Source organism: Microtus oregoni, unplaced genomic scaffold, assembly GCF_018167655.1.
Source record: "Microtus oregoni isolate MIOR12 unplaced genomic scaffold, Mior012 000019F_ref0000042, whole genome shotgun sequence".
In the NCBI taxonomy this organism is placed as follows: Eukaryota; Metazoa; Chordata; class Mammalia; order Rodentia; family Cricetidae; genus Microtus; species Microtus oregoni.
The window spans coordinates 39,477,501-39,491,683 of NW_024543078.1; the positions used below are offsets into that span (position 1 = coordinate 39,477,501).

At 47.3% G+C, this 14,183-nt stretch overlaps 1 protein-coding gene across 14 annotated transcripts in view; it reads left to right on the plus strand.

The window, feature by feature from the left end:
• LOC121459325 (alpha-adducin) overlaps window positions 1-13,845 on the plus strand; it is a 63,978-nt gene extending 50,133 nt beyond the window's left edge. For 2 of the 14 annotated variants that reach the window (XM_041668916.1, XM_041668918.1), the window contains exons 11-16: window positions 110-211; window positions 825-914; window positions 1,629-1,721; window positions 6,222-6,378; window positions 9,941-10,039; window positions 11,974-13,845. In XM_041668916.1, the coding sequence (XP_041524850.1) occupies window positions 110-211; window positions 825-914; window positions 1,629-1,721; window positions 6,222-6,378; window positions 9,941-10,039; window positions 11,974-12,320 (888 nt within the window). In that variant the 3' untranslated portion in view covers window positions 12,321-13,845. Of the gene's footprint in view, window positions 1-109; window positions 212-824; window positions 915-1,628; window positions 1,722-6,221; window positions 6,379-9,940; window positions 10,040-10,654; window positions 10,693-11,973 lie in introns of those variants that run through there. The other 12 variants (XM_041668922.1, XM_041668926.1, XM_041668924.1 and 9 more) reach the window with 7 other exon arrangements.
• The last annotated feature ends 338 nt before the right edge of the window (window positions 13,846-14,183 follow it).

Below are 14,183 nucleotides of genomic sequence, written 5' to 3' on the forward strand. Positions count from 1 at the left end.
GTGATGTTCAATGCATGATCAGATGTGAGATCATTTGGACAAATTGGATGCTATGGTGTTATTTACCGTTGTCATAATCCTGACTTTTCACCTATTCTTGATATTACAGTGGACTAAAGAGGATGGACATAGAACTTCCACCTCTGCTGTCCCTAACCTGTTTGTTCCATTGAACACTAACCCAAAAGAGGTCCAGGAGATGAGGAACAAGGTGTGTATTGCTGTCTACATTTGGTGGGAGTGTGGGTTTAGAGTTGGGAGGAGTGCCATATGCTATGGGGTAGAGTGTGCTTGCTTCTAGCAGAGTTATCTTTCTGCAGTATTGCTTCTGCTCATAGCTTGGGGTCCCACTGTTTGTTAAATTTTGCTTGCTAAATAGCAGCTATGAAGTGGAAACCGCAGAACCTGATCCTAATAGGAACAGACAACTGCCACTGCCTTTCAGGGTTCATTCAGAACCTGTGTTAGTTCATGAGCTCCATCAGACTCCACAGTGCTGCTAGAAGATGGATGCATAGCAAAGATTGTACAGTGAAGATTGCACAGTGCTGCTAGAAGATGGATGCATAGCAAAGATTGCCAGGGCCATCTGGAGGGTATGAAGAGACAGGAGCAGTCCAGCCCTTCATGCCTGTAGTTTATCCCCTCTGTACAGTTATGCCGGTACCCAAAAGTAGGTGTGCCCTAGACATCTTACCGTCATGGGCCTAAACAGAAGTACAGCTTGCACATGGCCAGGGTCTAAGTGTGTAAACAACAGGATTGGAAGTTACAGCTTGCCTTCTCTGTACTGCTCATGTGCCCTCTTTTCTTCCCCTCCTCAGATTCGAGAGCAGAACTTACAGGACATTAAGACAGCAGGACCTCAGTCGCAGGTTTTGTGTGGTGTAGTGATGGACAGGAGCCTCGTTCAGGTAAGAGAACACAGTGTCTCTGTCATTAATGGGTGGTGACTTAGACCATCTACTCCAAAGTTATTCAGTATTATAAGGTGAGTATTCTAGGACAGTGGGTATCTTTGTTAAAAATATTCATGATAATCTAGGCACTTTACTTGAGTTCTAGATCAAGTATAAGCATGCTGAGGGTGTATCAACCCTTCTAGCTCTGCTCCTTATAGTGCATGCATTCTCAAGGGGTTTATATGCCACTGCTTTGAAACTGGGTTTCCTGGTAACCTGGGTGCTGTGTAAATGCTAGGAAAGGGGTGGGCTATAGACCTTTGTTTTGGTATATACTCATGTCTGCAACAAAGTGCTGCTTGGGATGCAGAGCGGTTGGTGCTTGTAAATGTGCTCTGTCCACATTTACATGCATTTCTGCAAAATGACTTACATAGAGTAGCACATTGATGCTAATTGTGTAAGTAGTTATCTCTGGAAATGAAGATGCCATCTGACGCTTCCAGTCTGACTGCAGGAGTAGATAATTGTTGTTGCATTGTTAAAGTTTGGCCAGCTGTGGCCCTGGTCTCATGTCCAATGTCTGCACGTACCACTGTCATCACCAACCCATACTGTTGATAACTGCCCCTGCTGCATGCTCTTAGCTGGCTTCATCCTGTGGTCTTGGTTGATATTTTTAAGGCTGGGCCTGGTGTGCTCTGATGACTCAGTTTACTGTTGCAGGATGCACCCCTCTCTGACTGTACGGAAACTATCGAAGGGCTCGCGTTTACAGAGCAGACCTTTAGTCCCGCTAAATCTGTCTCTTTTAGAAAGGTACTCACTGCCCTGTCCTTACCTACCTATTGGTCCGTGGTGCTCTTTTCCCTGCCCTCCCCCAACCAGCTTCCCTCTTTAGGCTTTAGTTAATGAGATTGTATAGAAGGTATACTCGGCCTTATTGTCTTCTCTTTTTTCTTTAAAAACCAATTCTCAGCATTCTCAGTTTTTACCTGAAGTGGTCCACTGGAGCTACATGGTGCTTTTCTGAAGTTTTGAATGTGACCTTGGTTAGTGCTTGCCTTTGGGTTTCAGAGTTTTCATCTTACAGATACAGTTATAGATGGGCTTGTCTGGGTGCTGTGACCTTCCCTCACTTGTTCAGCTTTGACTGCAGTAGTAGAGGACAGGTAAAGATGTCCTTTCAGAAGGATGTGAGTGAGATAAAACATGGCAGTCTTTGTCAACCCTGTAAATAAAATCTGGTCTAACTTGGGAGGATTGAGGGTTCTAGGCCACTTTGGACCATATAGGGAGATTGTCTCAACAAAGGATTAAGGCACAGCCAGTAATTTAGGGCTGAGGTGAAGAGGGTTCAAGGTCTGCCTAGGCCTCGTAGACAGGCTCTTTCTCAAATAAAATAAAAATAAGATAAAGTAAATAAGAAAAAAGAAACAACTCAATAAGTGCCTAATGCATAGCTCAGAGCTTGAAGTTGGGTATTTCCAGGCTCTTTCCTATCTACACACTTGATGTGAAATTTAAGTATTGTTTTAAAGGGGTTCTGATTGCCAGATAGAATTAGATAAATACTAGGCTTCTTAATTCCTGCATGGACTCTTTCACAATAATATTATTTTTTATATTTTCATATTTATGTATCAATCCAGTGAGTCTTTTTGTTTGTTTGTTTGTTGTTTTTGTTTTTTGAGACAGAGTTTCTCTGTGTAGCTTTGGAGCCTGTCCTGGAACTAGCTCTTGTAGACCAGACTGACCTCCAACTCACTGAGATCCTCCTGCCTCTGCCTCCCAAGTGCTGGGATTAAAGGTGTGTGACACCATTACCCAGCCCAGTGAGTCTTTTTTTTTTCTCAGTTTTATATTTATTTCTACCCGCCTCTTGAAAGAGTTTGCCAGAGAAAGCAAACCTTCCAGCTTGCTTTTCCTGTTGGTACTTTGAGCCATAAGTCATGTGAGCTTCTCAGTTAATAGTAATCTTTATCTGCTACATGTGAAGTTGTGTGATCTGCAAGCCCCAGATGTAGTCTGTGGTCTAGTCCTCCAGCTTTGTGGGCTGCCGCGTAGCCACAGTCCCAATGGCTGTCCTGTCTTCTGGGTCTTGTACATTTCATGGCTTTGACTTGTAGGGGCTATTTGGATAGCATCAGGGTAGCCAACTCCATTAGAGGATGCATTTTGGGCTGGTTCTTCTTCCCGTGACAGCTTTATTTCTTGTTTCTAGACCTGTTCAGATATGGGCAGATCATGTGGATGCTTCAAGGGCAAGTCCTTACTGTCTGAACAGTAGAGCACATTACAGGCCAACCCCAGCTAACTTACGTTGGGTTGGAGAGCATGTTGAGTTGCGGATGGAACACACAGCCTCGTATGACAGGCAGGCACACTTCCAGTCAGCTACTCACCCAGTTTGTATGTAAGCTTCTTACAAATTTAAGTTCCCTGCATTAGTTACTTTGATGCAAGCAACCTAAGAAATGAGGGGTTTGTTTGGCTCAGAGCTCAGAAAGGCCTGTGTCTTAAGCAGCCTTCTCAATGGCATAGGAGGACTTAATGTCTCTTGTGTCCCAGAGGAACAGGACTTTGGGACTTGGAGACTTGTGGCTTTTTTGGAAGGAATTGCTTAGCCTTGGATTTTTTTTCTTACTTGTGGCTGTTCACCCAGTGCTGGGATTGCCTTCCCCAGGCCAAGGAGATAAGAAGATACCTGAGTCTCCTCCCTCCCCCCGCTGGGTTGGGGGTGTGGGGGTGTTGTTGAGACAGGCTTTCTCTGTGTAGCTTGGAACCTGTCCTGGAACTCACTCTGTAGTCTGTGCTGGCCTCGAACTCAGGGAAATCTGCCTGCTTCTGCCTTCTGAGTGCTGGGATTAAAGGCGTGCATCACCACTACCCAGTGATACCAGAGCCTTTTCCTCTTGAGTTTTGCACAGCCCAATGTGGAACCTAAAAAATCTGGGCCACCTTCTGGATTTTATGGCAAGTGCATTAAGTGGTAGAGGCAAGGATATAAAGGGCTGTGTTGCCATCTGCCCATGGCAGGGAAGGACTCTGCAGTTCAGTCTGTGTATTGTGAGCTTTCCTGTGTCTACAGACACTTTGCTAGGGCTGGCGCTCTCCACTGTGTGTCGCAGAAATGCTAAGGGCAGTAAGCCTATCTCGCCGACTCTCTGACCTTGTGATATGCACCTAGCTTGTTCACAGCTCAGTACTGTGAAAGTCAGATCTCAGTCTCTCTCTCTCTCTCTCTCTCCCTCCCTCTCCCTCTCCCTCTCCCTCTCCCTCTCGCTCATTGACAGTTTTGTTAAGAGTTTAAAAGACAAACACTACAGGTTAAGTGAAAATCTTGGCAGCTTCAAAGAGGAGAAAGTCATAGTTTTTAAGTTAAGATGAATAGAAATAGCTCCTTAGGAAAAGCGAGCACTTCCAGGAGTGGAAGTGGGCAGATGAGCTGGAGAGCCTAAAGACTCAGGTCACTCTTGACAGATGAAAACCTGAGTTCACTAAACCAGTTATGCTCATCTTAGAGTCTTTGTTCCAGTCATAGGCCACAATCAAGTACAAAAATAGTTACTGGGTCTCTATTTTGCTTGGAGTTCCTGTTCCGTGACCAGGAGTGAGAAAATATCAAGCTTTCATGATCTTGCCTTCTTGCAGGCAGCACTTAGTCAGAGGCAACCTGACTGTGCTTACAGTTGATCTTATCAACACCTTGGCTGGTAGAGGAGAGTGTTGTGTGCTTGAGGGCCAGCTGATCCAGCATGGAGAGTTTTGCTTGTCCTCCTGGACATCAAAACTTGGAGCAGGGGCTTTGCTGTCTCATGACAGTGGATGCCTGCTATCATTTGATTACATGGACTTGGACATCTCTCTCAAGCCTAATTACCCTGCTCATATTGTTGTGATAAATGGTGGTTCTCAGGTGCTGACAACACACTGCTGTGTTTACAGAATGTCATTGCTTGGAGGTCATTGCTAATAGGATCCTTTTGTGTAATTGAGGTTTAATAAAGTCTTTGGACAAGAAGAGGCTTGTTTCAGCCCTCATGAGCAAGTGACAGAGTTCAAATTCCTTTCTATCTTGCAGTGGGTGGGCTACTCATAAATGGTAAGTCAGTCGTCCTTAGGTGAGACCTAGGGGAGGGTCTTGGAGGCTCTTCAACAAAGCTGCCTATTCAGTATGTTTGCCCTTCTCTCCTATGGACATCTGTGTCACTATTTACACATGGAGAACTCTAAATATTTTGTTCCCTATTCAACCCAGACACCAGTTTCTCCAGCCAGTACCTGAAGAGTAAGTAGTTGCTGGTGTGGATTGACTGTCCCTAGGAACTGGTACTGCCAAGACACTGGCTCCCTCTGGTGTTCACCACTTGTCAGTGTGCGACCTGAGGCTCTAGGTCTACCATCTGAATAGTTTGGGATACCTCTTCATAGCTGTCATTTAGTCATGTGCGTGTTTGTCTCTTCTGGGCCATGCTCTCGAACACTTGAGGGACACTTTCCTGTGGAGAGGCGCAGGCTGCCCTCTCACTCCCACTGTGGGTAGGTCTTTGCAGTCTGTCATCTTTTCTTTGACAGGAGCCAGGAGCTGCCTTCGTGCTTCACTTGCTTTTTTGTGTTGTACACTCTCATCTCCAGCCTGCTGTTAGGGAGCTTTTGTTGTTTCTGAGTGCTGAGGGCTTAGTTCAGGAACTGGCTGTAAACCAGTGAGAAGGGCAGAAAACTTGTTAGACTTTAAGACCCTGCACAAATCTCAGGCCAGCAGTGGTGGCACACACTTTAATCCCAGCTTTTAGGAGGTAGAGACAAGTGAATTTCTGAGTTCGAGGCCAGCCTGCTCTACACAGCGAACTCCAGGACAGCCAGAGCCACATAGTGAGATCCTGCCTCCCAAAATAAAACACAACAAAACATGAACAAATCTCCACACACTTTGCGCTGATTGTTGTAAGGTGGCCGCTTTCTGAGAGCAGTACCCAGGCATAGTCCTCTGCCATTCCTGTATATAGGGGATAGAGGAGGCCGCTTCTCCAGGGAGTCTGTGCCTCGGACTCTGTACCTTTAGTGCCTTTGCTTTTGAAATCTGCCTTGGCCATGGGCCCTGGCAATGTGGTCCTGGAATGTTTGTGTGCTCCCGGAAAAAAAACCCACCCCCTGCGGCTGTTTTCTCAGGAGGAGGGAGGCCCCACAGGGCTAAGTGGTACAGTCTTATGTCTATGTGCTTCTGGAAAGTCCCCATCTCCCCCGCCTGCTGTGTTCCTGGGAGGAGGGTACTCCCACCAGGTCAGGCTCCTGCATACCAATCTCTTTGGTCCACAGGGGGAGCTGGTGACGGCCTCCAAAGCCATCATTGAGAAGGAATACCAGCCCCATGTAATTGTGAGCACCACAGGCCCCAACCCCTTCAACACGCTCACAGACCGTGAGCTAGAGGAATATCGCCGAGAGGTGGAACGGAAGCAGAAGGGCTCTGAAGGTGAGTGCTCCTGAGAGCTGGATGTGGACAACTCCAGAAAGTAGGAGAAAGTGTCTACAAGCTTCTCTGTGCGAGAAAAGTCTTGTGCATGAAGCACAAATCTTGTTTAGTTACGACCAAGCAGTATGTTCTCATGGTCCTACTCTAATCATCTGGGCTGGAAGGAAAGAATTAGGTTAAACACACTGGTAATGGTGCTTGTCGAGATGGACTTGTATGAGGGACACTCTGCAGTAATGTGTGTGTCCCAGACATATGTACCATGATACCACAGTGTGTGTAGAGGGGGCTCTGCCCAGAGGAGATGCATCTAAGCTAGAGATGCAGCCCTGCTCTTCCAGAAGCACAGTGAAGAGAGGTTTAGAGGACTCAGCACTCAGACTGCAGTGTGTGCAGAACTGGGCATTGGGATTTCTGTCCATTTGACATCACTGATTTTGGATTAGTTATTGGGAAAGACAGTTTAAGTATTATGTTTAAGAGATACTTTTTATTCATGAAGTGCTTCTGTCAAAAGTTTTCCCGAGATGAGGTCTCCTAATTCATGTGATTTATTAGTGTTCATTGCTTACAACTAATGAGTGCAGCGTCAGGCCCCATCCCAGATGCTGTGCGTGCAGACATCTGAGCTCAAACGTAAACCCTGGCAGGTGGGCTGGTCCCAGTGGTTGGAGCAGGGCCCGCTCTATGGGAGCAGGGTGTGTTCATGGCAGAATCTGGATTGGGTTAGGGTCTGTGATTTTGAGGGTTTTTTGTTTTGATTTTTGGTTTTTTTTTTGTTGTTGTTGTTGTTTTGTTTTGTTTTTGTTTTGAGACAGGTTTCTCTGTATAGTCCTGGCTGTCCTGGAACTCACTCTGTAGACCTGGCTGGCCTCGAACTCAGAGATCTACTTGCTTCTGCCTTCCAAGTACTGAGATTAAAGGCGTGTACCACCATTACCGGCATGATTTTCAGTTCTGAGCATTGAGGCTCTTGATTGGACTGTGGTCTGTGTCCTTATTACAAAGGTTGTTAGAGAATGGAGCTTGGCACATACTCCTTTTCTCCATAACCCCTTTCCTATGATCATAGGCTGTGAATTAGAATGTTGGGAATGCCCCTGTGCTCCTGTGCCCCTGTGCAGGGGTGGTCAAAGCGTAAGTTAATATGCTGGTTGCTCCGATTGTTCCCAAACCATGTCAACAGTAGCACTGCATGCTGCCATCGCCTTTTTTTTTCTCTTGCTCACCATTTGACCACATTGGTCATGATTTTTCAAAAGTTATAGGACAGTTTTACAACAGATGGAAACAGCTAAATGTCAGAACTTGATAGAACACGTACTTCCAAACTCCAGAGTTTAAAAACCAGATCTAACCACATTAGCCTCTCCCTGAGTTCCCTGATCTCCATACACTGGGAACCATTGACTAGTACTAAGAGGACCTGGGGCAGAGAGATGTCATGCCCATGAACATTTATGCCAATGTTCTCAGAGCTATGAGCTAAGTTACAGCCCAGTCCTTTGTACTGAATCTCAAGTGTGCGCCTTAGCTGCCATTCCACCCCCACCCCTGTCATAGCCTTGCAGACAGTTCTTAGTGTGAAGGGTAGACCACCCTCCTGGACCATAGGCTCCTAAGATGACAATCTCATTTGACCCAACTTAACTTTATTTGGTCATGTTTTAGACTAAGTACTACATTGTGTAGTTGCTGAAGAAACCTGAGTTATGTAAAAAGTGGTGGTACATACCCCTCATCCTAGCACTTGGAAGGCAGAGGCCAACCTGGTCTACAGAGTGAGTTCTAGCACAGCCAAGCCTACTCAGAGAAATTCTGTCTTGAAAAAACAAAACAAAACAAAACCTCCCAAAAAGTAAGCAGTGTAACCAACACTCACTTGCCATCCAGGTCTTCATGACACAGTAAGAGGCCTCAGAGGGACTGCCTATAGTGGCCTTGCTCCTGGGGTTAGGTCATGTGTGTATGTGTTTGTTCCCTGGTGCCTCTAGTGGTTTTTGTCTTTTTTTTTCTTTTGAGTCAAACAGTGCATAGGAGCTTCCCCTATACTTGAGACCCCCTTGGCAGGGATGGTACATAAACAGTAGAGTGGGACTTGCTTTGCCTGTGTCCTGTGACCAAAGCTGGCAGAAATGGGAGTACCATAGTGCCTGGAGATCTTGCTTACTATTGCTGCAGCTCTTGGCAGAGGGGTGGAGCCTGCCTAGAGGGCATAGGAAGTTTTTATCCTTAGGCTACTGATAGAAGATTTTTAAATGAAAGGTGGAGATTTTAAAAATTATGATAATTGAGGTGTGTGTGTGTGTGTGTATAAATTTTTTTTTCCTTAAATGAGGAGTAAATGGGATTTTCTGGATCTTGGGCCCCAGTTTCCTTTGGTCCCCATCAGTCTAGTTTACTTTAGAAAATTAAAATGAAAACAACACTGGAGGGGTCTGGGAAATGTCTCAGTGGGCAAGCACTTGCTGCATATACCTGGATCCAAATGCATATGTAATCCCAGTGGAGACAGCAGAATTTACAGACTAATCTGTGGGCCAGCCAGCCTGGAGTCCACAGCCACACACAACCAAGATAAGGGCTAACACCTGGGCCCTGCTCACCTCCGCAGGTGCCTCACACTTCCTTGCGTGAGCACACATGCAGATTACTGTGGGAAACTTCTTCTGTAAAAAACTTAAACCTGCTGGGCAGTGGTGGCGCACGCCTTTAATTCCAGCACTCGGAGGCAGAGGCAGGTGGATCTCTGGAAGTTCGAGGCCAGCCTGGTGTACAAGAGCTAGTTCCAGGACAGGAACCAAAAAAGCTACAGAGAAACCCTGTCTCGAAAAATTTAAAAAAGAAAAAAAAAAAAAAAAAAACTTAAACCTGCTGGGCAGTGGTAGTACACACCTTTAATCCCAGCACTGGCGGATCTCCGTGAGTTTAAAGCTAGTCTGGACTACAGAGTGAGTTCCAGGATAACCAGGGCTACTGAAGCCCTAAATAATGCCACGTGTAGGTGGTATTTTGTAGCTAGAGGGACATCTCACAGAGGGCATACCTACCAGTCAGTCACAGGGCAGCACTGGAAGATTCTCTTTGAATATTTAAAATTATTTTATTTGTGTGTGAGTGTAGGTATACACATGCCAAGGTGGGCGCATGGAAGTCAGAGGGTAACCTTTGGGAGTTCTTGCTTTCCATTATGTGATCCCAGGATTTAATTGAAGCTGCCAGGCTGTGTGACAGTTTCTTTTACCTGCTAAGCCTTCTTTCTGTCCTGAAGATTGTCTTTGTAATAAGGTAAAAAGTAACCAGTTGTGGTTGCTCATGCCTGTAGTTCTAGCCCCTGAGAGGCTGAGGCAGGGTAGTTGCTAGTTGGAGGCCACAGCTGGTTAGTTCTTGAAATTCAGTCAGTACTTCAGTTGTGTAGAAAAGAGCAGATTCCAGGCTGGAGGCCCAGCTGACTTACTGCGGTGGGGGTGGAGCAAAAGACAGGAGTGCTGGGCTGCTGAGGAAGGGCATAGGTCCTGGACCTCATCTCTGCACCCTGTGCTCACTTTGTTCACATCTGCAGAGAATCTGGACGAGACAAGGGAGCAGAAAGAAAAGTGTCCCTCAGGACAGTCAGCTGTCCCCAGCACTCCCCCCAGCACTCCTGTCAAGCTGGAAGAAGGTGAGTGCTGTTGGGAGGCATGGCGGCAGCCCTGCTGTGAAACGGTGCATGGCCTGTGTGCACTGGTAATGGAATGTGGCGATTGTTCCATTAACACGGATGAAGAAGTATGCATTCCACAAAACCAGTGCCACACACAGCTCCGGAAACCTCAGCTGTTTCTTCTGTACCTGCTTCGTCCTGGGTAACCTGAGTCAAGACAAATTTGAGCTGTTGTGGCTGGGGGAGGGCAGACTTCAGGGAGTGCCCCCACCATCCTGTCATGTCAGCTTTGTCCTTTGCCTGCACACTTCCAGCATTGACCGGAGTCTGATGACACTTTGGTGCCTTCAGTTGTGTGAGGACCGCAGGACTCTAGACCTGTTGCATTAATCAGTCCCTGAGAGTGCTGTACGTGCCCCCTCTGCCTCTCAGATCACTGCATGTATGTGTTCTGTGGTCCGACACATGCCACGTGTGTCCCTTAGTCTCCAGTGTACGTCTGTGTCTCCTGGCTCCCCTCACCCAAGTCTGGTCTATAAGAGTGGCTTGGCCTTTCTTCTTATGTAACCCAATGGCTGTGACTGAATGCATAGACTCTCTACTTGTGCTTTCTTCCTTGTGGCCGCCTTACAGCAGGAGACGGATGTGCTAAAGAGTACCTGTTACCCTAGTAAGTACCCGCGCCTGCCTCTGCTCTAACCAGGTGCTTGCGCTGTGCCTTGCTTTCCTGCTTCTCTGTTGCTTATGTTTTCTGTATATCCAAAATAAAAATAGTTTCTCAGTTTTCTCAGTGGCCTCCTTGGTCGCTAGAATGCTGAAAAGTGGCACCAGCTTCCCAGGATGCTCCTGGCCCCTATCACAGTGGTGTCCAGAGTATCCTGGGCCACAGAAAGCTCTTAGCTTAACCTTTGATAATATATTTTGATTGTTTGGTGGGGAGCTTTTGCCATAAGGGATCAGGAGTAAATGTGGACTGGGTTCTGACAGGGTAGTTTCTGCCACCTGCCGGTTTTGGAGGCTTGGACCTGTGCTTAAGTTGGGACTGGCAACTTAGTGGACTGGAGTGATAGTTGTTCTGCGGTGAGCTTGGCAGAGAGGGTCCCAGTGCTGAGGTATATGGCGCCTATGGGCCTGCATCCTCTCTCTGCCAGTTAGCCTAGGTCAGAGGATAGCCATCAGGGTGCTCTCTAGGGCATCTCCAGCCTCCCAAGCTTAAGCACTCATTTGAGGCCTGGGGCCTTTGGCGGCCAGGCTGCTCCTAACCCATGCTTAGCTCGGCTGCTCTTGGTTCTGATCTTTGGCTTGATTTTTAAGTACTAAATGGTTTGGTGTTGCCTAACATGCCAATTGCTTATAATTTTACAGACTAAATGTCTACAATATTGGTGTCCCTTGGTCAGTGTAGAAATGTGTTGTGCCCTAGATGTAAACCTTTCTTCTCTTAATTTCGCTCCTTATGTTTAGCTATTCAAATTGTGAAGGCAGCTTGCCTTACAGTCCATTTCGTGGCTAACTATAGTTTTATTTTATTGAATATGGGATCTTATAGTTGACTCCTGGTTTTCCACTGACTGCTTTGGGGAAGACTGAATGCTGTATAACCAAATTTAGACCTAATTCCTGGACACAGGACACCAGCCGACCTGTCTTCATTGTCTGACAGAGTGTTGTGTCCTGATGGGGTCTGTTTGCAGAAGTGGCAGGCTGTAGCTCTGGCCCTGTCAGTCTGGTTTGTCAGTGTGTTCTTTGTGAGAAGGTACTAGAATGTCTTTGAGATTGGGAGGTTTTATAAATGTGCTATATCCAGCTTTAAAAGCAGAGTAGTACACCATGTGTCAAGTTTCAGTTTAGGGAATATCTAGGAACTCTAGACGTTAGCCGCTCTGTCCAGTACTCTCATTTCCAGCTGCTCTGTCCAGGTTCTAACACACCTCTCTCACCATCACCATCAGACCTTCCACAGGAGCCGACGCCCAGGGATGACAGTGATGCCACCACCTTCAAGCCTACTCTCCCTGACCTCTCCCCTGATGAACCTTCAGAAGCACTTGGCTTCCCAACAGTGGAGGAGGAAGCTCATGATTCCCCAGACCCCACTCAGCCCCTTGCTGAGGCTGACCCTGAGCCAGCCTCAGCTTCAGCTCCAGGGGCCGAAGAGGTAGCCTCCCCTGCCACTGAGGAGGGGTCTCCCATGGACCCTGGCAGTGATGGGTCTCCAGGCAAGTCCCCATCTAAAAAGAAGAAGAAGTTCCGCACCCCTTCCTTCCTGAAGAAGAGCAAGAAGAAGAGTGACTCCTGAAGGCCCACCCTGTACACTGTCATGTCTAGTGACCTGGCTCTGCCAGGATTCCCTTTCTCGTCTTGTGTTCTGTCCTCTTGTGTAATGGAATGCAAAAAGCCAAGACCTCCATGTAACTAGAGCCCCCTCCTATGTGTGGTTAGCCCCTTCACCAGTGCTAACCCAGTGTGTGCTCAGTCCCCCTACCCTGGGCCTTGGGTTCTGTGGGGAGATGGGCTTAGCCTGCACCTGTGAATTGTGCCCCCCTGCAGGAGGGGGACATTGAATCCTGGTCCTGGCTGGAAGGCACTGGAGGCTTCTGCCAGCTCTGGTTACAGCGTCACCCTCCTGAGCCTTGCCTCTCACTCTCCTGTTGTGAGTGTCAAATTGTCTGCTTGGTTTCCCTCCACCCCGTGGAGTCTCAGGTGGCTGATTTGGACTTGGCTTCTGCTGGCATCCTCTGCTCAGTGATGTCGGTTATCCCCATACACAGGGAATCTAGCCATGGTCTGAGAAAACCCTCTCATGCCCATCAGCAGCCCAGGGCACTGTGGCTGCCTTAAAGAAGTGGGTTGAACCTGCTGCCCTAGCAGTGAGCGACCCTGTGTACACCCAGCACAACGCTATGCATGGTCTAACTGGTGACCCTATGACCAAAACCAGATTCAGGCGCTCATAGTTTATCTTACTGGAGTCTTGGATTCCTATCATAGGGAACAGATACCAGGAGGGAGGAAGAGTCCTTTCTAGAACTTTCTTTTCAGTGGGTTTGCAATTTAGCCTACATTTTGACTGTGAATTTGAGCAGGCCACTTTTTGCTTTAGCTTTTGTTATAGAACCTGTGACAGACTGCAGAACACTCTTGATTTGTGTGGGGAGGTTTTGTAGTGGAGCAGGGATCAGTCTGAAAGCTGCCCTGGCTTTGATAAAAGGTACCTTATGCCAGAAGCCAGCCTTGGAGGTGACTTATAGCAGAAGCCCGCCTTGGAGGTGCCAACTAATGTCTTGCATTATTCATGGAGCCCATGACTTTCTTGATCCATCCTATTATGAATTTTTACTTTCATCCCAGAAAAGGGCTTGAAACTGCTTAGTTGGAGATGGAGGGTGGTCAGGTGGAGCCCTGAAGGGGCCCTGTTCCAGGAGCTCCACTGCCAGGAGTGAGGATGCCCGCTGGAGCCCTAGAACCCTGCTGGGGCTGGGCCTCTGGAGAGCAGGTGCTAGGGTGTGGACTGAGCCATGCGATCTCCTGACTAGGGACCACGCGGGACCCCCATAGCCTGCTGCAATGCTTGTCTCGTTTTGTCACCAAGATGGTATGAAGTTCTCACCCTAGTCCTGATTTCACTCATCCGGACTCTTCCTCGTCCTCCCCTGCCCCTTTCTTTATCCCACATATGCAATGACTTCTCACTTTTGTAGTCTAATTCTTTGTATTACACATGAACTATCGTTGCATATCTGGACAGACTTGGAGGACAGGTCCTTTGTGTCCTTTCCTCGCTGTAACAGGTTTTACTCACAAATAAAAGTCTTTAAGCAGTTTCCTTGTCTGAGGTTGGAAGCAGTTTTATATTTTGATGTTTTTGTTCCCTTAGTTTATTTAGTTTAAGAATGTGTATCTAGACATGTGTGTTTTATGCTGTGTGCATGTTAGTCAGAGGAAAACCTGAGCCAGTATATTCTCTACTGTGTGGGTTCTGGGGATAAACCTTAGGTCATTAGGCTTGGTGACAGGTGCTACCTTTCTTGCTCTAAAATAGGGTTTTATAAGAGTTTGTCTTGTGAGAATCCTCCCCCACCCCAGCCCCGGGACAGGGTTTCTCTTTACTTTGGAGCCTGTCCTGCAACTCACACAGATCTGCCTGCCTCTGCCTCCCCAG